This window comes from Mesocricetus auratus, unplaced genomic scaffold (genome assembly GCF_017639785.1).
Source record: "Mesocricetus auratus isolate SY011 unplaced genomic scaffold, BCM_Maur_2.0 Super-Scaffold_100004, whole genome shotgun sequence".
Taxonomy (NCBI): Eukaryota; Metazoa; Chordata; class Mammalia; order Rodentia; family Cricetidae; genus Mesocricetus; species Mesocricetus auratus.
The window spans coordinates 60703317-60726545 of record NW_024429189.1 but is presented as its reverse complement, the minus strand read 5'-3'; the positions used below and the strand labels follow the sequence as shown (position 1 = coordinate 60726545).

At 51.0% G+C, this 23229-nt stretch overlaps 1 protein-coding gene across 5 annotated transcripts in view; it reads left to right on the top strand.

Moving 5' to 3' along the window:
- The window catches only part of Prdm11 (PR/SET domain 11), an 80725-nt gene extending 57758 nt beyond the window's left edge, over positions 1 to 22967 (top strand). For 3 of the 5 annotated variants that reach the window (XM_040745891.1, XM_040745893.1, XM_040745892.1), the window contains exons 6-8: positions 7592 to 7779; positions 12666 to 13286; positions 14269 to 22967. In XM_040745891.1, the coding sequence (XP_040601825.1) occupies positions 7592 to 7779; positions 12666 to 13286; positions 14269 to 16433 (2974 nt within the window). In that variant the 3' untranslated portion in view covers positions 16434 to 22967. Of the gene's footprint in view, positions 1 to 1590; positions 3595 to 7591; positions 7780 to 12665; positions 13287 to 14268 lie in introns of those variants that run through there. The other 2 variants (XM_040745894.1, XM_040745895.1) reach the window with 2 other exon arrangements.
- The last annotated feature ends 262 nt before the right edge of the window (positions 22968 to 23229 follow it).

The window sequence follows — 23229 nt, the reverse complement described above, 5'->3', positions numbered from 1 at the left end:
ATCCCTCCCTGAAGAACCCCACCCCTTCCTCCCACCTCTTGGCACATCCACACCCACGCTCATCTGCTGAGCCCACTGGAGGCGGGTGAGCAGGGCTGGAGACACCAAGGAGGCTGTGTGGACCAGCACCCAGCCAACAGGAAGGTGGTTCATGGAGTCTGCCTTCCTCCCTGGCCCCTCGCCATGGAGATCTGCTCATTTCCTGTTTGGCTAGAGCCTCTGACAGGTGGCCACTCACAGAGTCAGCCTCAGGAGTAAAAAAGTGTTCATGATGAGGCAGACTTCCTTGTTAGCCAGCTGAGGAAAACAGAGGTGCCCCCTGAGACATCAGAACCAGACTTGAACCTGGGTCTGTCAGGGTTTGCTGAAGCTGAGGGGTGGGAGCAGCATCCAGAAAAGCCTGTTTCTTGAATCCTGCTCTGCTCACCCCTCCATCCCCTAGAGATCAAAGATGATGAGGTTAGCAGAGGTAACCTGGGCTGCAGGAGCCCCCATATCTACCAATAGTCACTAGTGTCAGCCTGAGGGCTTGGAAAGGGGGTAAGGGCAACTCAGAGTGCTCCTTCCCCCCTTTCTGGCATCTGCTTACTGAGCATGCTCAGGAAGCACTAGACTCTCACTGTGCCAGTCCCATGAGATCCCAGGGAACTTAGAAAGGAGGAAACCACGCAGAGGAGTAACTTCTTGGGAGGTAACTCTGACTTTTAGCCCCACAACACAAGCAGGGAGGCTCTCCCTTATAGCAAGATGAGTCTTTCACAATGTTTATTTCTGCTTTGGGAATCTACCCATACCATGGCCACCTTAAAGTAGAGACCCTTATGCTCGGGGTCTAGGGTCCTTCTCTGTAGCGCTTTTTGAGGAGGACTAGCAGTCTGCCTTACAGGCACTCATGGGTAGGTCATGATGTGTCTGACCTGGCAGCCCACCTTGGGGGACAACAGAGTTGGTCGCTTGCCCCACATAGTCCTGCCGATTCCTCTCTCGGCCCTTCCCTCCCATCTATAGCCATTTGGCATCACCCAGCAGTGACCTCTAAGTTAGGATCCTAGCAAGGCCACAAGGTGGTCCCAGGCAACTTTGAAAGCCTCCCTTGTAGAGACTAGGGTGCACAGAGAGTGACTTAGAACTCAGGGTGGTGCTTTCAGTTCTGCAATGCACTAAGGTCTGGAATCTCATAGCCTAACTAACTGCCCAGCCGAGGGTCCCAGGGTTTCAGCCGAGCAGTCTCTATTGTTCCTTTGAAGGAAGTGAACTGCAGGATTGCAATGACACCATCAAGGTCATGAGCCTTTGGAGTGGCATGCCTGCCACTGCAACTGGGGCCTCCAAGTCCTTGGACTGGACTCCTTCCCTGGAATGTAGCAGCTTCTGGGGGAAGAAAGGAACCAGCTCACACTCAACCTTCTCCCAGTGCCTGGTCCACACACCCCAGGGATCTAGGAGCTGGCATTTCTCCATGGGGGGTGCCAATGTAGGCTAGGGAGTGGCAGGGGTAGGCAGTCGTGAGCTTTCAGAGGTGGACCCGTGAGCGGGGCTGCCCTATCCTCCCTGTTGTAATCATCTGTCCTTCTCTTTGTGTGCCCCAAGATGATGAAGATGAGGAGTCTCCTGGGCCCTCACAGCAGCCTCTTCGGATGCCCCTACTACATCCTCCAGAAGAAGAGGCCCACCTGGCCAGGCCCACGCTGCTCTGTTCATCTTCCTCCTCAAACCAGACCCAGATGTTGGGCCCTAAGCCAGAGGTCCTGCCCCATCCCTCACCCCAGGCCCAGGCCTGCAGGACCCCAGAGCCTCATTCCAACTCACCTGCCATGGGCCTGGACTGGCATCTCCTCCATGCCCATGCCCAACAGACGGAAATGTTCCAGCAGTTCTGCCAGGAGCTGGTGACTGTGCACCAGGACATGGCTGACAGCATGCATGTCATCAGCCAGGCTATGACTGAGCTGAGCAGCCGTGTTGGTCAGATGTGTCAGGTGCTGATGGAGATCAGGGATGCAGTCCAGGCATCTCAGCGGGGGCCAGAAAGGGCAGCCCCCACAGACTTCACTTCCCAGACTCAGGCACCCCTGCCGGACCCTACACCGGACCCCCCAGAACCAGGCCCCACTCGGACTACCAGGTCTCGGAAGAGAAAGAGCAATTTCTAACTTGGCCAGTTTGCACAAGGAGGAACTCTGGCGGTGGTGTCTGGCTTTAAGATGGGGAGTCTCTTGGGTCCAGAAACAAGACTGATGAGCCTGGGGCACAGTGATCTCCCCACCTGGTGCAATCCAGCTTCCTATGCTGTAACAGAGCAGCAGAGCCGTGTACGGGTCCACCCCCTTACCTCAGGAAGATACTCAAGATACAAGAGAAGCTGCCTGCTTGATGCTTGCTTGGCCTAGAAGCTTGCTCTCCTCACCACCTGTATCCTGTATCCCCGTGGAGCAAGCCATGCTGGGGCAGGGGGCAGCATCTCAAAGAATCTTGCTTCCAACTCAGGGCTGCAGCAGAGCTGACCTCCCAGGTCCCGATTCTGCACTTTCCCAGGTGGTTCGCCCTGTGGGTGGGTGGGGCTAGCTCAGCGGGGTGGGTGGGGCCTGGCCTTGGCCCTGTGCTTGCCCTGCTGCTGCCCAGCTGCTGTGCTTGCCTTTTGTGGAGGGAAGGAGACGGTCTTGCATTTTTAGCACACTGTAAGCTTTTTCCCAAGCCTGTACGTATTAGGCCATCTCAGGGAGCCTTCTGAACAGTGAGGAGGCCGTCAAGTCAGTCTTTACAATCACTGATTGCTGGTCATTCCGGTCATTGTCATGCATCTCAGGGGTCAAAAATGACACAGCCATTCAAGAGGCCAATTCTAGAGTGCTAATAGATGTTCTGCCTCAGCTTCTGCACTTGAAAGAGGGAACAATACCAGCTTGGGGCTACATGAGTCTATTAGCCTGCCACGGCCCAGCCCCAATTCTCACAGCCAGTGGTGGGGAGATCCAGGGCCCAAGCCTCATGAGGCAGCAGGCAGACTGTCCACTCACTGGCTCCTAATAAGGCCCAAACCCATTAAGGCTGTGTCCAGCCCACTTCCCAGCATGCCTTGCCTCTGCTTGCTTGGGCTGTGTAGTCATTTAGCCACACACACTTCTAGCTTTGTGTTTTGTTTGGGGGGCATGGCCCGAGAGCTGGGCTCTCAGAGTTAGGGAGGGAGACCAAGCTGAAGCTTAGCTCTGATCTAGGTGCAGCTTTGTCCTGGCTCCCTGGCCTGAGGCTGATCCCAGCAGACCTTTTGCATCCTCCCCCCTAACCCCTAAGAGACTAAGTGGGGCTGGAAGCCTGCTGGACCCAGTGCCTGCTGAGGCTGTTGCTAGAGCTTTTATATACACACACCATACTTCGTCCTACACAAGGCTAATGGACGGATGGCACCTGCCGTGTCCCTGGGCTCCATCACCCCAATTTGTGGTTCCTTCTTCCTTAGACTGAACATTGTCCTATCCAGTAATAGCCCAGTGCCTGGAATTGCCCTGCATACCCATGCTGAAACCCAGGAGAGCCCTCTCAAATATTTTTGTTAAGATGGCAATAAAACGAAATGAATGTCACACTTTGAACACAGCCAGACTCCAGGATCTTTTTTTTTTCTTTTTTCTTTTCTTTTTTTTTTTTTTTTGGTGTGTATTTTCTTTCTTCATATCCCAAGGAAATCTACAGATCGCCAGAGTAGGGATAGATGCTTAAGGGAAAGTGTATGGGGAAAAGGGCTCTGTGACCCTTGCATTCCCTGGATTCCGTAAGCTCCCTGTGGGCATGCCCAGGCCCATGCTTGGCCCTCCAAAGAAAAGACAGGTGCTTGTAGGTGAAAGTCAGCTAAGCATCCATGCATGCTAGGTCAGCTGTACTTCATTTTTCTGCACATCAAAAGTGACATAGCACTCAGTGAAAGTAACCTTAGGATTTCCAAGGAGAGAAGTAATTTCTGGATAGAGACTTGAGAGATTCCTGTCTGTCTAGCAGGGGCCATCCTGAATGAGACACATCACTGATCTTGGTAGCTGTCTGTGAAGGGCAGGGCCATGCCTGCCAAGACCCAAGACTTCTCAGAGGAACAAGAATGGGTTCCTCTGGCATTCATCAGAAGTGTGCCCACAGTCTTACTTGTCATCAGCCTGACTTATCTCCGAGTAGAGAGAAAGCTTCCTTGAAGCACAAATACCCAAATTGCACGCTGTAATATCCTTTCTGGATAGTTCTTAGCTACATTTGGCTTTGGAATCCAGACCATTCTCTAAGTTCTGGCCAAAACGCATAACCTTGGAAATCAAGATAGCAATTTGCAGGCGATATAAGACACACTATGCAGCTTGCCTGGATTTCCTCTGACTCCCAAGATCTATGTGAGTGGTTGACCTCTACTTCTAATCTTGGGGAAGAAGAGTCCAAATTAGAGGCTGTAAGCCAGAAATCAGGTGGGAGTCCAAGGGACAGTGGTCAGTTTGGTCAGTGCTTTCTGCTTCGGTGTCTTGGTGACAGTGGGGACCAGGAAGAGGAAATACAAGGGAGGCCTAGACAGAAACTCTTAGCACATAAGTACAGCGTTTTACCTGGATAGTGGGTACCAGTGATGTCACAGAGCCCAGGCTCTTCTCAGCCAGTCTTCCCATTTCTGTCTCCCTGGGCAACTTCCTTTCTGCTGGAAAGCTGTGTTGGCTTAGCCTGGCCTGTGTCAGTCCTATTAAACAGAGTGGACGCCTCCACGGGCCATTTTATTTCTTAAGTCGGAACCCATAGTCATTTCCTGACCCAGCTAGAAAATATGGTACTCTTGATAAGACCCAATGGGTGAGGCCTGAGAATTGTCTCCCCATGCTTATCTGTCCTGTACCTACGACCAGTGAGATGACAGGACTGAGAACAATGTGTTATCTTCTGGAAAGATTCAGTGCCGAACCCTTGCCCTCACCACCACTGCCTGTCACCTTTCAGTTACTTCTAGGGTGCCTAAGTCTGAACAGACAACAGTCAACTCTGTCTCTACAGGACAACCTGGGCCAGGCATTTCCAACTCTGCTCTGTTCGCCCAACAAGGCAGTGAGCTGGGAACTCAAATCCTGTTGCAGCCACAAGGAGGAGATGTTTCCTGGAAACCTTGGGGTCCTCAACCATATGACCAGGACAATAACTTCATAAGAATGAGGACAATAGGATTCTGCGAGTGGGCCAAGCCATTGAGCACTGTCACTTTAAAATGAAGGGACCTGGTTAGGGGTGATAGATACTGAGTCTTAGCTGGGTGCAGTTAACTTTTTCTTGAAAGTTCTGTCATGTTAACATGTCTTGTCGTGGGACTGGATGGCTGTGATTCACCCACAGTTGACATATGTATCTCATTTCAAAGGCCAAGTTTTAAAACAACCCAATGCAAGATGCTCAACACGTTTTGATCTGATGTTGAAAATACTTTGTGATGTGTATCAAGCCTGAGGGTGCTCTTTCTAATGCTGGCTCTTGTTGGGCAGAACACTGCAGGGGTGGGGGGTGCAAAGGGAAATGAAGGCACATAGCCTGAAATGTTTAGATCCATTTCAGACATTGCTGCTTTGATTCAACAAACCTTGATAGTGACTGGTTCCTCATTTACCTTTTACTCTGACATTTAGTGTTTGGTGGCTATCCAGAAACCAAAAGGGGAAAGGGAGATGGCACTCCTAAAGTGTTGTGTGATTCTTCAGAGAACACATAAATGGGATTTCTGCCTTCCAGATATATCTGGGACAGAAGAGCTAGGAGCTACCTCCATTCGGTGGCCTGCTGACCGTTAAGCTGGGTGCTTTTAGACAGCAGCCTCAGACGTTTGCTAGATTGGAAACTTGGAAATGTTTTGCACATGCAGAAGAACTCTCAGGAGTGGAGTTGTAGCAGGCCCTTTGAGTGGCGTGATGAGGCTGAGCGAGACTGCTGCAGTCTAGGGGGCCTGTCTTTTGCCTTGGCTAACATGCTGTGCCTGGGTGCATAGAGATCTCCACCGAGATTTTCAGAGCTCAGAGGAGCTCTCTGGTGCTCATGTAAGATACTGATGTGAACGCATGTGTTCTAAGGCTAAGGTCCTGGACAAGATGTCTCACCCAGGGCTGTAAGCACCATTCACCTTGTCCAGATCTGAGCTTGATGTTTGCTCTCTCATTGCTTTGGTCTTCACTCATTCTGTCACCAGAATGGATTGTTTCCCGGACTTCAGGGATGACTTGGTAAGGGGCCAGCCTCCTCCAAGGCTAAGTCAATCTGCCTCTGCAGGGACCTGCCAGATAAGAGCAGGGTGGATATGAAGACTACAGGCACTGCTCTAGGGATGGAGGGTTCTTCTCGGAGCTGCTGGTCCCCATTGTTACCTTGCAAAGGAACTGACATCTGTGTGAGTACTTTGATAAGTAGCAGAGACTTTATTGAGCAAACTTGGAAGGTACATAGAATTCCAGAGATGATCACTCAGAATGATGGTCGTGGTTTAAACATGGGCATGTTTATGTCAAGCTAGTCTTGCTGACTAGAATACGCTGTGAAGGGCTTTCTCTGACCTGCCTCACTTTCCATCATGGCAGCACTGTTTTGGAGATGGGTAAGGTGATGCCAGGATGTTGGAGGTGTCATCTGAAGAAAACTGGGTGAGGGGTGTGAATCCTGAATTGGATGAACTTCAGTGTTGTCTTGGGCATTGCTGAGTTGCTGCCTTCCATGCCCACACGGAAGCCATGGGTTACTGGAGGAAAGTATAGCTGCAAAGCTACATCACCCATTAACTAGCTGGTCCTTTGGGCAAGCTGCTCAGCCTCTCTGAGCCTTTCTGTCCTTATCTTAAACTATTTACATTAAGCAGATATTGCCAATCTTCTGTTGTCTCTCATTTGCCTTCTTCCCTTGTCCTCATCGGACCAACAGTAAAGATACTACTCTTTAACCCTTACTGAGCTGTCATTCACCGCTCTTAGAGAATGCGTTATTTCTGATAAGCCTAGTGGAATATGAAAACGGCCCAAAGCTTTCCCTTGCCCCAGCTGCCATTAGAGGCCTGAGGTTAAAAGTCAATGAAAATGGAGCTGGAGCAATGGCTCAGTGCTGAAGACTATTGGCTGCTCTTACATAGGACCTAGGTTTGATTCCCAGCACCCATGTGGCGGCTTCCAAGCCTCTGTAGCCTAGTTCTGGGGGAACTAATGCCTTCTTCTGGCCTGTGGGAACAATATACACATATGGTACATGGACATGCATGCAGAAAAAACATCCCTACACACAAAATTTTAAAACAAAATACATTTTTTTAAAAAGTCAATGAAGAAAGAAGGGGATAACCGCCTGCTGTTGAGTCTGGTGTTGACTCATGAGGTTGGCAGGACAGGTACCATTTCCAGGCTCAGATAAACAGATTCTTAAGGTCCAGAGAACTTGCTAGGTGTAACGCAGAACAAAGATGTAAGTAGGAGGACCAGCTCTAGTTAGCTGTCTCTAGGTGGGAAAGCAGCTTTGCTTACATGCCCACATACCTTAACCAGTTGTGCCCTGCACTGGAGGCACTCAGCCAGGTATGGCCCATGGTTCTCACCTGTCCCCTCCCCACCAGGTACGTGGTCATTTCCCGGGAGGAGAGGGAACAGAACCTCCTGGCATTCCAGCACAGCGAACGCATCTACTTCCGGGCATGCCGAGACATCCGGCCTGGAGAGTGGCTGCGGGTCTGGTACAGCGAAGACTACATGAAGCGTCTGCATAGCATGTCCCAGGAAACCATCCAGCGCAACCTGACCCGTGGTGAGTATGAGCAAGGGAAGGAGCTGTCTCCCAGGCCTAGGGTCAAGCCTATCAGGCTAAGTCCATAGGGCTAGGTTGGTACTTGTGAAAGGGAACATCCACAAAGCTAAGATCATGCCCACAGGCCCAAGACCTCACCCACAGGGTTAAGGCCACGCCCACCTGGGAGGGTTGCACCACTGTGAGCCACCAAAGCCCAGAAAGCTCCTGGGAATCTTCCAAGCAAACCACTGGAGAATACAGTAGCCAGCAGGCAGGCCAGACCTCTCAGAACAGTAAGTCAGCAGCTACCACAGGGAACTGTCTTCCCCTGAGAAGATCAACAAATCTCAGCCAAGTAAATTATTGAATGAACACCAGTCCTGTCCCCCCAACTCTTAACTGGTGAAAGGACACTTCCCACACCGTACCTCAATAGATACTTCCTGTGTGCTAGTTGGGTTTCCTATGCGTTGCCACGCGATCACGGTGATGGGGACCAACCCACCAAGCTGCTCTGAGAATCCATGGAGCAATGTACTTAGTATCGTCAGTGCAATCTCTGCCTCAACCGTTACTAAGTACTTGGTATTAAATGCTAGTCCAGTGATTCCTGTGGCATCAGCCCCATCATTGTACAGATGACCACACTAAGCATTACAGAAGTGCAGTGACTTTCTCAGGGTCACATGACTAACAAGGCCAGAGGTAGGTTCCCAACTTGAGGCAGCTGAAGTGAAGATCTAAGTTCTTACGGAGTGTCCACCAGACAAAGCCAGCCTCGATATGGTATTGCTGTACTCGTTTCTGTCAGTCCAAATGATATACAGCATGAAAGAGTGGTTTCTACCAGAAGAAGGCCAATGGACATGAGAAGATGTCCTCAGACAGGGAGACCCTGATGGCTTGGGTTGTCCTTCCAGGCTCCATGGAAATGAAGCTTTTGACAGGAGTTTGAATCACTCCCTGCCTCTGGCTCTTTACTCTGACTCCATCCTGAGCCTGGCCGGGTTAAACTGGTACACCAGGTCCTTTCAAGAGGATCTTCTTTGCACAGAAGCCACACATCCATATGCCCAGAGTCCATTTGGTCCTCAGAGGCAAAATGAGGCCCGAGACCTACTCTATCACATGCTTAACTAACCTCTTGGCTGGAGCCAGCCTTGTTTGGAAGATGGGTGGAGGAGATAGAAGCAGGTGACTCTCTAAAATGAATCTAACTTGGAAGACACAACAAAACAGGCCTTTGGGTGCCCAGAAGCCATCTGGTTTAGTCAAAAGCATCTGGCAATTTCGGGAGAGATGAGAAGCCTGTGGGAAACTCGTCTCCTGTCTGCTTTGGAGCTGAGCTTGGGCCGTGCTGGTGTCATTAGGAAGGCATGCTCCTGTGATGAGAGGTGGCTGCCATTTGAAACTCCAAAAGTGTTCGGTGAACCTTGGCTGCATGGATAAAAGCAGAAGTGAATGAAAACGGCCAGGGGTTTTCCAGAACAATGGCACACCCCAAAGAAAAGAAAACCGAGAGAAGTCATCACTTGGGTTCTTCTGGAACATTTCTTGTGGTGTCTTCTTCAAAGCACCAGCATCAACCTCAAAGTCCCAAGACCCAGAGACGGCTCAGAGAAAGGAGTGAGTTTGGGGGAGTGGAGGCTCACGGGAGGCCTGCCGCGCAGACTTGAGATAAAGCAAGCCTTAGAAGACAGAGGAGGGAAATCTGTTGTGACCAGGCTGAACTGTAGAGTGTCAACCAGAGCTGTGATGAGAGTGGTCCTCCAGAGTGACTGTGGGCTTGGTGGCAGATTGATGTATGTTAGATGTTAGGTACAGAGTCCAGGTCCTTTAAGTGTGTCTTCAGGCCTGCTCACTTAAGGTATTACAGAGGTGTGTGTGTGTGTGTGTGTGTGTTCCTATGCAAGTGCATGCATACATGAATACATTTGCAGACCAGATGTCAGCCTCAAGTGTCACTCCTCAGCAAATCATTCACTTTGCTTTTTGAGACAACTCTCACTGATCTGGAACTTGCCAAATTGGCTGGGCTGGCTAGTGAACCCCAGGGAGCCACCCGTCTCTTCCTTCCCAGTACTGGAATTACAAGTGCCTGGCTTTTTTTTTTTCTTTTGTATTTATTTTTTTTGTTTTTACATCCCAAACTCAGTTTCCACTCCCTTCTCTCCTCCCAGCCCCTTCCCCGCATCCCCCTTTTGTACCCCCATCCATTCCTCCTCTTCAGAAAGTCAGACCTCCTGTGGATATCAGGCAGTCATGGTTTATAAAGTTGCAGTGAGACTAGGCACCTCTTCTCCTATTAAGGCTGGGTAAGTCAACCCAGTAGGAGGAAAAGGTCCCAAAAGCAGGCAACAGAGTCAGAGACAGCCCATGCTCTCTCTGTTAGGAGTTCCATAAGAACACCAAGTTACCCAACTGTCACATATATGCAGAGGTCAATCCTATTCAGGCACCCTGGTTGTCAGTTCAGTCTCTGTTAGCCCCTATGAGCCCAAGTTAGTTGATTCTATGGGTTTTTTTTATAGTGTCCTTGACCCTCTGGTTCCTACAATTCTTTCTTCCCCTCTCCTACAGGATTCCTTGAGCTCTACCTAATGCTTGGTTGTGGGTTTTTGTATCTGTTTCTATCTCTGGCCATTATTGGGTACCTGGAAAATTTTTAACAGGAATTCTGGGGATTGAACTAAGGTCCTTATACTTGGAAAACACTTTAACAGCTGCTTCGTGAGATGAGGTTTCCTGTATCCCAGGCTGGCCTTGAATTTGATTTGTAGCTGAGGCTGGCTTTGAACTCCAGAGCCTCCTGCTTCTACCTCCCAAGCACTGGGATTACTGGAGCACCATTGTACCTGGATTTTAGAGAGATGGGCATCTTCAAAGGTCTCCAATTATGAAGACATGCTTAACCAGATTACAGTCATCTCTTGTTGTGGAAGAGTGTTGTTTGGAGCCTAGAGCTTCCACAGAGAATGCCAATTATTTATTTGTGACTATCTTTGAAAGATAGTAGTCAACACATTTAGGTGATGTACATGATTTATATTGGATCATTTATTTATTTATTTATTGCTCTGATGTTATCCCTGAATGTTATGGAGGATTTGGAATAGAATTCAGATGACCTGTATTAAAGGTCATCTCTGGACTAGGGATTTACATGGAAGCCAAAAGTCTAGAAATGTTTCCTGCTTGCCCTAGGAAACATGGTCACCTTTATCTTTAAACACAGAGACATTGGGCATCTGGTGTGACTGTCACCCTGACCTCCCTGCATCCTCAACTGTCTGATGTCTGAAGAGCCCATGAGAAACTGAAGGGGCACCCTTGGTTTCTAGAGGTTCAGCTTTGTGAATGTCTCATCTGCTCTGTGACATAAACACATTACAGTAAAAGTTTAATTTCATTTTATTTGTGTATTTTATGTGTATGCGTGTTTTGTCTGCATGTATGTCTGTGTATTACATGTGTGCCTGGTGCCCTCTGAGGCCAGAAGAAGGCATCTTCTGGGTACCCTGAAACTAGAGTCTCAGAGTGTTATGGGCTGCCATGTGGGAACTGGGAATTGAACTCTGGTCCTTTGGAAGAGCTGCCAGTGCTCCAAATCTCTGAGCTATCTCACGGGCCCACACGTTGCATTTTTTAAAGGGTTGTCACCTCGTCATCACTGAGCTTTCTATGGTTCTGCTGATATGGGAACTGGGGCTCCTAGGAGCTGACTGGGTGCCAGGGAGCCTAGGATGAGGCTTTTACTTAAGCAGCTCCTGGGAGGACAGAATAGAGACCTGAGTGGCTTTGCCCTGCTGTGCTGTAATCTGTGGGAGCCTGGAGACTCGAGGGAAGCCAAGCATGGAGCCTCCTGACCTTCACCCAGGGCCTATGAAATAAATCCTTCTATCAGAAGCCTGGGCACTGTACATTTGGAGCAAGCCTCTGCTCAAGGTTACAGAGCCAGGGCCCTGACCCTGACCCTGACTCAGGAATCCTTTGAGATTGCCCAACCACACAGGCCGCTGACAGAGCTTTCTGAGAGCGGAAAGACCCCTCTGCTTTCTCGGCATGTCTCCCCTGGGCATACCAGCACCCGGTAGCAGTCTGTGCTGTTCTGCTGGCCTTGTTAAAGATTCTGAAAAAGCTTATTATTGGTAAGCTCACCAACACATGAAGGTAATTTAAATGATAGAAAAAGAGACATTTTTGTCAGGTGGGGAAACAACTGTATTTGAGAACACTTTGGGTCGTATGGCCACCTTGTCCTTATCTTGGGGGAGGCTGACATTTGAGCATTTCTAGGAATCTCTCTCCATTTTCCAACCTTAGCCATGACTGAGAGCCATGGGACTTCCAACCATTCTTCTTTGTGTATTTCCTGTCTTTATATTGCTTGGAGAACAGAAGGACAGCAACTGCAGGGTGGCTGTTTTTTCCAGAACCATGAGCATGGAGTAAGGTTGGGCCTGTGCATTCTCCATGACGTTTACTAAGGCACAGCAACCATTCTGCAGTGTCTAGGTCTAGCGTGCAGTTTGTCCCATGCTGGGTGGACATTTACTCAGCTCTGAAGTTTGTTGCTTTAGTCAGATAGGGAGGGATGCTGTCTCCTAGGGTCACAGTAGGATGCTAACTTCCTTTTATTCCCCCCTTCAGACACATCCCAACTCACAGGTATAGCGTTTATCCATGTGAGGTTTCTTCAAAACTGCTTTTTTGTAAAGGTCTTGTCCTGTGACTCAAGCTCCCATGATACACTCTTCTCTCCATTTGGGTCTCACCTGAGCCAAGCAGTCAGAACCAGGAGGATGTGTAAGGCGACTCCCTAGCAGAAGGCCCATTCTGTTCCTGTTGGTTTCTCCATTTTGGGGCTTTTCCCCACATCCTCACACCCTGGTTTTCCTTCCTAGGAGAGAAGAGGTTGCAGAGGGAGAAGGCTGAGCAAGCCCTGGATAATCCAGAAGACATAAGGTGTCCCTCTCAGTTCCCTGTGTTGAAACAGGGCAGAAGTCCCTACAAGCGCAGCTTTGATGAGGGGGACATACACCCTCAGGCCAAGAAGAAGAAAATAGACCTCATCTTCAAGGATGTGCTAGAGGCCTCGTTGGAGTCCTCTAACGTGGAAGCCCGGCAGCTGGCACTGAGCACCTCTCTGGTCATCCGGAAAGTCCCCAAGTACCAGGATGATGACTATGGTCAGAGTGCAGCTGCCATGACACAAGGCATACAGAGTATCTGCAGGACCCAGGGGGAAGGGGACTGGAAGGTGCCCCAAAGGGTGGCCAAAGAACCATTGGAGGATGAAGAGGAGGAGCCTGCATCATTCAAGGCCGACAGTCCTGCTGAGGCCTCTCTGGCATCCGACCCCCACGAGCTACCCACCACCTCCTTTTGCCCTAATTGCATTCGTCTGAAGAAGAAAGTGCGCGAATTGCAGGCAGAGCTAGATATGCTTAAGTCTGGAAAGCTGCCTGAGCCCCCCATTCTGCCACCGCAGGTACTGGAGCTCCCTGAGTTCTCAGATCCTGCAGGTAAGTTGCTGTTAGAGGGAGGAGTGCATGGTGCGCCGTGTGGAGGGTGGCCCAGAGCTCTCTGCCACAACTACCTGCCTGGAGAACCGAGGAGTGCAACACAGAGGCAGCCACCTCCAGGGGTGCCAGAGGCAGGCTGGCTTAAAACTCGGGGGGCATTGCATGTGCCAACCTGTATCTTCCTTGTCAATAAAGGATGTCCCATTGCAGGAGGGCTGTGTGCTGTGTTCTTGACCTGTTGTTTTCTCTTGGGGGAGGGGGACCCCCCACTGTTTTCTCTCCCTGACCCAACTTCTCTCTTCGCCAGTCCTAAACAGGGTGTCTGCTGGGAGCTCTCATAGCTCCCGACCTCAGCCCAGGAACATAGCCTTGTCCACTTCTTCTAGACTCTGTCCTGCCTACATGGTGCTTGGTTCCCAACCTGGAGTTCTAGAAGGATGAGGAACCAGATGACCTGGGGCCAACAGCTGTGCAACTTTGTCCTGTTTTGCTGACTCCCTGAGTCTCTTCAAGTTGTTGGACCATGGGGGACCTTAGCTACAGCTTAGCTAGGTTGTTTCCCTCAGCTTTCCATTCCAGCTACCCTGGGATGAGTAGACCTGAAAACACATCTGCCTCAGTATCCAGGCTGCCTTCGGTTAAAAGCCACACACTTACTCTGACCGTATCAGTGGCAGGCATTTCAGTGCTAGGTCCTCCAGTATAACCTGACTGTGTGACATCAAACGTCCTGCCTCTAGAACATTCCATCCTAGAAGCACCCACAAGTCAAGACTGAGCTCAGGGGCCAGGAGCTTGGAGCCTGGGTAGTGTCTAAGGACCACCATGGGCAATCCTCAGGGAAGAAGCCTCAGTGCGGAGAGCAGGAGTACCCCTGAATCACCTCCAGGCTGGGGTTTCGTCCCCATGGGGCCTGTTCTCCAGCATGGTACCTTGTTGTCAACAGCACATGTGAATGTTGTCTTCCCCTCTTGTTTTCCAGCCTCAGAGAGCATGGTCTCTGGCCCCGCCATCATGGAGGATGATGACCAGGAAGTGGATTCTGCAGATGAGTCTGTCTCCAATGATGTGATGACAGCAACCGATGAACCCACCAAGATGTCCTCTGCCACCGGACGCCGCATCCGGCGCTTCAAGCAGGAGTGGCTGAAGAAATTCTGGTTCCTACGATATTCCCCAACCCTCAACGAGATGTGGTGCCACGTGTGCCGCCAGTACACGGTGCAGTCCTCACGCACTTCCGCCTTCATCATCGGCTCCAAGCAGTTTAAGATCCACACCATCAAGCTGCACAGCCAGAGCAACCTGCATAAGAAGTGTCTGCAGCTGTACAAGCTGCGCATGCACCCAGAGAAGACAGAGGAGATGTGCCGCAACATGACTCTGCTCTTCAACACTGCCTACCACCTGGCACTGGAGGGCAGGCCCTACCTGGACTTCCGACCGCTGGCAGAGCTGCTGCGAAAATGTGAGCTCAAGGTGGTAGACCAGTACATGAATGAGGGGGACTGCCAGATCCTCATTCATCACATCGCCCGGGCACTGAGGGAGGACCTGGTGGAGCGCATCCGTCAGTCACCCTGCCTCAGCATCATCCTGGATGGGCAGAGTGACGACCTTCTGGCTGACACAGTGGCCGTCTATGTGCAGTACACCAGCAGCGATGGGCCCCCAGCCACAGAATTCCTATCCCTGCAGGAGCTAGGCTTCTCCAGCACAGAAAGCTATCTCCAGGCGCTTGACCGGGCCTTTGCTGGTCTGGGCATCCGCTTACAGGACGAGAAGCCCACTGTCGGCCTGGGAGTGGATGGGGCCAACATCACGGCCAGCCTGCGTGCCAGCATGTTCATGACCATCCGCAAGACACTGCCCTGGCTGCTGTGCTTGCCTTTCATGGTGCACCGGCCCCACCTTGAGATCCTGGATGCCATCAGTGGGAAGGAGCTGCCCTGCCTGGAGGAGCTGGAAAACAACCTGAAGCAGCTACTCAGTTTCTACCGCTACTCACCGCGTCTCATGTGTGAGCTGCGCTCCACGGCCTCCACCCTGTGCGAGGAAACGGAATTCCTGGGGGACATCCGTGCCGTGAGGTGGATCATTGGTGAGCAGAATGTCCTGAACGCCCTCATCAAGGACTACCTGGAAGTGGTGGCCCACCTCAAGGATGTCAGCAGCCAGACACAGAGGGCAGACGCTTCAGCCATTGCCCTGGCCCTGCTGCAGTTCCTCATGGACTATCAGTCCATCAAGCTTATCTACTTCCTACTTGACGTGATTGCCGTGCTCTCACGCCTGGCCTACGTCTTCCAGGGAGAGTACCTCCTGGTGTCGCAGGTGGACGACAAGATCGAGGAGGCCATCCAGGAGATCAGCCGGCTTGCAGACTCCCCGGGGGAGTACCTGCAGGAATTCGAGGAGAATTTCCGAGAGAGCTTCAATGGGATCGCCGTGAAGAACCTCAGGGTGGCCGAGGCTAAGTTCCAGTCCATCAGGGAGAAGATCTGCCAGAAGACACAGGTCATTCTGGCACAAAGGTTTGATTCCCGAAGCCGGGTCTTCGTGAAGGCCTGCCAAGTGTTCGACCTAGCCGCATGGCCCAGGAACAGCGAAGAGCTCCTGAGCTTTGGCAAGGAAGACATGGTCCAGATCTTCGACCACCTGGAAGCCATTCCTACCTTCTCCCGGGATGTGTGCCGTGAAGGGGTGGATCCCCGGGGGAGCCTGCTGATGGAGTGGAGAGACCTCAAGGCTGATTACTACACCAAAAATGGCTTCAAAGACCTCATCAATCACATCTGCAAGTACAAGCAAAGGTTTCCGCTCTTGAACAAGATCATTCAGGTCCTTAAAGTCCTCCCCACCTCCACTGCCTGCTGCGAGAAAGGCCGCAGTGCCCTCCAGCGGGTCCGCAAAAACCACCGCTCCCGCCTCACCCTGGAGCAGCTCAGTGACCTGTTGACAATTGCTGTGAATGGACCACCCATTGCCAACTTTGATGCCAAGCGAGCCCTGGACAGCTGGTTTGAGGAGAAGTCTGGCAACAGCTACACACTGTCAGCCGAGGTCCTCAGTAGGATGTCTGCCCTGGAGCAGAAGCCCATGCTGCAGGCCGTGGACCACGGCTCTGAGTTCTACCCAGACATGTAGGGGGCCTGCACTGCAGAGGTCACAAAGCCGGTGAATATTTTTTTAATCTATACTCATAAGCTTTGATATATTATATAAATATATTATATTATATATATATAAAACCCACACTGAAATTTTTTTAAAAACTAAGGTGATGTGCCACCAGAAGCTACTGACAGCTTTTTGAAAGGAGCAATGTTGGCAACTGACTCTCGTCTCCACACTCGGCAGCTGCAACTCATCCTCACTCATGCGAGCGTGTTCTGGGGCCACACATGTTCCCACCAAACATAAAAGCAGCATAAGCTAAATGGTGATTCTCCTCGTCACTTTCAGGTGGCTTGTTCTGTTTCTGTTCTCATGTATTAGTTGACGGGCTGGGGCTTGGGGCGACACTCTCGCCTTCTCCTTTTTGGTATGGTTTTATGACTGGAGGGTGGCGGTTGTGGTCTCCTGGTTGGCATTCTGTTCCGGTCCAGTTACATTGTGTCCGGGTTTCCATGGGGTGAGTTGGGTTTCTGGATTGGACTGTCTGGTCTTGCTCCCATCACCTGACTTCAGCTTGGGAGATCTTTCTTTGTGCATTTTCTGAGTGATTCCTTCACCTGTCTCACCAGCAAATGTGTCAGTCCCCCTTAACTGTGAACCCGCCACATCCCGCCATGCCACCCCTCCATCCCTAGGTTGTCCGTTCCCTTCTTCAGGCCTCTGGAGGTTAAAGATATTAGGTGTTACACTGAAGGCAACTTTTTTTTCACACTTGAGCTTGAAATCTGGTGAACAGAGAGAGGGGTGAGCTTTATGCCTCAACAGAGGATAAAACACTATATTTCCATTCACATGGAGGCTGTTAGGGAGACAGTGAGCCAAGAAATCTAAACCCCAACAGGACCGCAATTTTGGCTAAAAACAAGTAAAATGAAAATTGTATGTTCAACTTCCACAGATTACCTGTATTTCTTTTAGTTATGAAATGTGGTGGGGGATTTGGGTTTCTTTTAGTAACTAAGGAGCAGCTGTTTTGTAGTTTGAGGACAGAATCCGTCAATGCAAGTCATGTCCTGGGTTGTACAGAACCCAGGTGAGAGTTCTTAGAGAGGTTGCCCCTTTGCAACAGGCTGATGATATGCTATGTAGCCTGGCAGGTATGTCAGGACACCGGGCAGTTTCTCTGCCTATCAACTCCTCCTATTTTAAGTAGGGTTGAGATGTCCTAAAGAAAAGGAGAAAACAGGAAGTGAGGCAGGATTCTCAAGGTACAAACATGTGTGCACAACTACACACACACACACACACACACACACACACACACACACACACACCACACTGCAGCCACAGTATAAGCTTTAGGAATGGCCGCTTGTCTCCCTCCACCCAGGGCAGACAGTGGTTTAAGCTAGAGGAGTCTGACCAATGTTCATTTTTCTACCAGTATACCTCACAAAGGGTTTTCAGAAGTGTGCGCGAGCTGTTAATACCTCCCCTCCTGTTTCCACATCTGGTCTGTGCAGATCCCAGAATGTGGATACAGGTTGTGTATGGGGAAGGGAGGAAGATCCGAAGCACCTGCCCATGGTCAGTTCTGCAGTGAGCTGTCTCTCTCCTTCGTGGGGATATTAGAGATCCAACCACAGGCAAGGCCCCCATGCCCTCAACCTGCCTAGCTGGGCCTATAACTACATGGTAGCTTCCTTCCTTTTGGGTTCGTCTCATCTCTGAGGCCTCATGGAAACGTCATTAACACTGAACATGTTGCTACCCTTTCCCGGTTCTGCAGTCTGTCCGTCCTCCCTCAGATCCTCCCTTTGCCTCCATGGTCTTGGTGCTAAGATAACTTTAGAATCATTGCTGCTAGCCAATAGCTTTTCATGATATAAATATATTATATATTATTTTTGAAATGTTTTTGTTTTCAAGAGTGATGTAGCATGTTAAAACAAGAAACAAAACTAAGCAAACAAAAAGCTGGGTCCTTTCCAACTGTCCCACTGCCAGGCTCCTTATGCTGCCTTCTCCAACAAGGATATACCCTGCCTGGTGACCTTTCATCCCTCGCCTCACTCTGGTCCCCATCTTTACTCCCTGCACTCTGAGCAGCGAGGGTTAGCAGGAACTAGGGAAGGAGTACCCAGAGCCCTTTCAGAGCCTTGGGAGTCTCCAGCCTCATCCCACTCACCAGCTCTAGCTGGTGTCTCCCTCCAGCTGCCCCTCCCACTGCTGGCCAAAGCTTGGCCGGAGCCACATGGGCTGCTGTTGTGAAGCACAAGGTCTCCCATTTGCCCTACTCCTGCCCTGGGACCTCGTCTCCTCACAGACAGGCTGGTCTGGGGAGTTTTCATTGAAAATTGAATGAACCAAGGGGGGTTCAGAGTAGGGATGGCTGGCAAGGCAGGTCTCTCATGGACAGCCTGCAGGCATAAGATGGTGGCCTGGCCTTTCCCTCTTGCCAACAGTTGCCTTACGCCTCTCCTCCCCAGTGAAGGGGGCTTCCTCACCTGGGAAAGGCCCTGTCTGGGATGGCTATAGGCCAGACATGAAACCAGGATTGACTGTTGCCTCCCAAGAGGTTATGGCTGAGCAAACTCAAGTCGTCAGCCACAGAGACAGGTTCTGCCATCCCAAGCCAATGTTAACCTGAACCCCCTTAAGACACCCAGGAGCAGTAGACCTGCCTTGAGGCCTAGAAGAATGAACTGTTCTGGCAGAATGCGACTGCAAACAGTCATCCATTTCCTGGTCCTCTGTCTCCCTGACAACCACACACCTGTTCTCTGCCGCAATGGCCTCTGCCTCAGAGCCTCTGAGAAGCTGAGCTCTCATGCTGTCTTACATTCGGCTAGGTGCCTCTGAAACTCTGGATGCTGGTGACTCTGGTTCAGCCAAGCAGGGCTGTGACAGATGCCCTACAGGCCACCTTGCCTCAGGATGGTGAGTGACTAAGGAAGGATGTGGATGAACCCCACCACCACCACCCATCCCACAGTCTTTTCCCACCTTGCATGCTCCTGGGAGGTCAGGGCTTCTGCCCAGTGAATTTCATTTTTGATGCCTGGTGATCTCAGGCCTCGGGCCTTTCCCATGCTCCTCTTAAAGAAGGGTGCCTGGTTCCCTTCATATCTTGGCTGGTTTAACAGACTGGAGAGGCAGACCTTGCAGTATAAATGCAGGTGTTTTTGATGGGACAGGGCCCTGGAACTCAGTCCCAGGTGTAGAAGTGGTAGTCATGGGCATAGAATGAGTGTGTCTGTGGGGCTGACACTTATTCGCTCTGGGATTACTAATAGTGACTTTCCTTGGCTCACGGTGAGAGTAGGACGTGCAACGGTGTTGAAGACTGATGCTTGTGTCTGCTGTGCCAACCAGGTTCCTTGCAGAACCACATGGTTGAAATGTTCTCCTGAGCAAACTCCTTAGCGTGTGTGAGACAGGAGGACTACTCAGTCCATGGGCAGTCCTGCCCAGTTAGAATCCCTGCAGGGACAGCAGAATTCAGGCATCAGAAGTGTCAGGTCTGTTTGTGGCATTTCACGATGCAGGTACATCTGCCTTGCCCCATCCTCACTGGGGAATGAGAGCCCACTGCACTCCAGGACCCTCTGGAGCCAAGTTCTGCCTGGAGCCCTTGAGTCTGAGGTGCCTGGAGTCCCCCGGGCTGTGTGTTCCCAACTTGTGTTGTTTTGCTGAGGTTTCTCGTTGGTTTGTTCATACCAGACCTTTGATTTTGTGCAAGGACCTTGGAGTGATGTAAAACACCCTTTTAAGTGTTTTTCCTTTGTTTGGAGGAAGAGAAACGGAGGAAGGTGTAAAGGTGGACGTGGCCGTAGAGATAGAAATGGACTTCAGATGTTACCCAGCCTGAGCTTGAGGGCTGCAGGCCATTGCTGCCTACCTGGAGCTAGATGGGACCAGGAGAGGCCACCTGGGCTGAAGTCTAATTATTTCTGTTTTCTAGAACACTCCTTTGTTTTTCACTTCTGCCTCCCTGGAAACAGGCATTCAACATCTTAACCTGGTCTGTGTTAAATTATAAATCAGATTTGTGCTTTTTTTGTGGTCCATGCACCCCATTTGCGCATAGGCCCCAGGTTCACTGGAGCTCATGTGTGCCCTGGGTGTCCTTTAGGAGGCAGCCCAGTCAGACTGGGCTAGCAACGGAAGCAGGGAGAGTAGTTCCCCGAAGTGAGGGAAGGAGAACACAGTAGGCAGTTTAGGTGGGATCACTCCTTTATACACTGCTCTGGGTTCTAATTTGACCATTCCTCCAATCCTCAAGGGAGAAAGTGCATCAGATGTGCATGGTCCTTCTCCTCAGAGGAACGCCCTTCACTTGTCCTCTGTCAGTCAGGGCGGTTGTAAGAGTCTTTGAGGTAGTAAGAGTCTTTGCATGTTAATCAGAGGGCGATAAAGTGCCCTTTGGAGAGGAAAATAGTATGGCCCTCCTCTTCCATCTAGCACACTCTCCCCTTCCCCAATCCCTTCAATGGCATCACCCTAGAAATACCTATGCAATCCAGCCTCCCCAGGAGGCTGTGCATGGAGGCAGGGGTATGTGCAGTGTATCATACTGATGCTAAGGCATATCAATTGTATATACCGACATATACAGAACGTATACACGCAGAGTGAGAGAGTAAATCACGTCTATATATATATAAATAATATCCTATATATTTATATATTTCTATGTTTTAAATAGATATAAAAATAGTCTATAGAGCTGGAAAGGTGGTGGGCACACCTGGTGCTGGGTTGGGCAGAGGGGAGGGTGGAGACCGAGCTCTGGAGGGGAGGTGGGAATGCTCATTAAGCTGGATTGCTGGCCACTGTGGGGCCCCTTCCTTGGGGTGTTGGAGAGGAGAGTGGCTGGGTCCCAGCTCTCCCCATGCACTTTCTCTCCTTCCTGGCCAGCTCAGGCTGCGGTTGGAAGGAGACACCCCTGAGGTCCAGCTGCAGCAGCCCCTACCTCTCCCTTGCTGTTTGGCAGTAGGGGCTTGGACTTGGTCCATGACCCCTAGTGGAGGGATCTCTGCACAAACTCCCTAATGCCCTCCCCTATCAGGAATGAGCAGCATTGATGGCAATAGAAAAGGAGTATCTGGGATGACAGTTGTCTGGAACGATGTCATCCCCACATCCCAGATGCTTCTGTCTACCCGTGGAGACCAAACCTGTCAAGTACAGCCGTTCTGGCCTCCTTCACCCATCCAACCACTGTCTCTAGAGCACCAGGAGTTGAGGAAGGCAGCGGGAGCTTTAGGTCGTACTGCCTCTCCCCATCCAGAGGCCCCACCTGGTGGAAGAGATATAGCTGCACACTGACATTTTCAATGGCAACTCAAGTTCAGGAGCTGGGCCTTGGCCCAGCCCACTCCGCACAGCCACAGCTGCTGGCTGTACTCAGGACAATGCTGTCCCCTCTTCCCAAACCAACAAGTAGCCCAACCCACCTCTGCTGCTGTGACGGCAGGTTTAGGTTTAGTTCACAAACACTGTTCTCATTCTGTCACTGGATGCCCAAGCCCACTCTCTCTGGGGAGGGTATCTTCTTCAGCTTGTCCCAAAACAACCCCCCAAGTTGGGTGGGGATGCCTGGGAGCCCAGGGAGTCTGGCCAGCTGGCAGCATGGCAGAGGGCTTGGGCTGTCAGATGGGATTCAGAAGCCTATCTCTCCCAGTGCCCTCTATTCCCTTCTCTCTCCTGGAAGCAGAAAGGGTCTAACAACAGGTACCCCCCCCCCTGCTCTCCAGACCAGCCTGCCTCTGGGCTCCACAAACGCACTCATTTCCCATACCGAGCCTTCGCGGGTGTTCCCCTGCTCTTCCTCACCATGCTACCAACGGACCTCAGTCTTCAGCAGACCAGTCCCAGACCACAATAGAGACCAGGTCTGCTCTACCAGTGCCACTTCCTTGAGCCACAGCTAGCTGCGAACCAGGCTGAACACCCTCTAGTGCCTGGCCCAGTGGAGCTCAGGACCCACGGCCTGAGCCTTCCTCCCACTAAAGTGGGTCAGAGCCTGGCCTGGGGATAGGCATTCCCAGTAGCAATCCCACAATGCACTGTACCTCAGAGAGAGAGAACATGCCACAGGGCATCGAGGGGACCAGCCGCCGTGCAGAGGGGGCAACCACTCACAATACTGCTCGTAAGAAGACAATGGCCAGGATGTCCTAGGGTGTCCCTCAGTTTACCCTTTGACCTCTCTGGAAGAACCAGTAGTCTTTATCAGCCCTGGTCTCTCTCCTCCTCTCCACCCCCATGCTGCTGAACCATTTTCATGCCAATCACAAAGAAAAACAATTAAGTGGGGGTGGGGGGAATTCATAGGAGCCTATTACCACATGCATATTAATATGTTAATACTTTCTTTCTTAAGAACAACTCTCAATGTTATTATTTGGCAGACTGTGCTTTATAGTACCTGTGTGTTGGGGGCTAGAACACTGGATACAAATAGAGCTATGCTGGTTTATAATCTGTATGCAGAGTCTTTCCTTTTGTCACATTATCCTTGTAATGTAAGGAGATTATTAATAAAAGCATTTAAATTGACGCACCCAGCTTGGCTCCTTGCCTCTGTGACAGGCCTCAGTGAGTCATGGGGACCCCATCAAAGGCTCAGGTGTGGGGTTGGAGGAACTGGAGTCTTCTTTGGCTGTTCTCTGCCAAAGCCCCTGCATGGATCCACCAGGCCAAAGAAAGTGTGGCACTGGCCCCACAGGGATCTCTGGGGAAGGAAGCAGATCAGCTCGCTCTGGCTCCCCTGCTCAACTGCCCTTGGTGACTTTCCACTTGCAGGCAGGCCTGGCCTCCA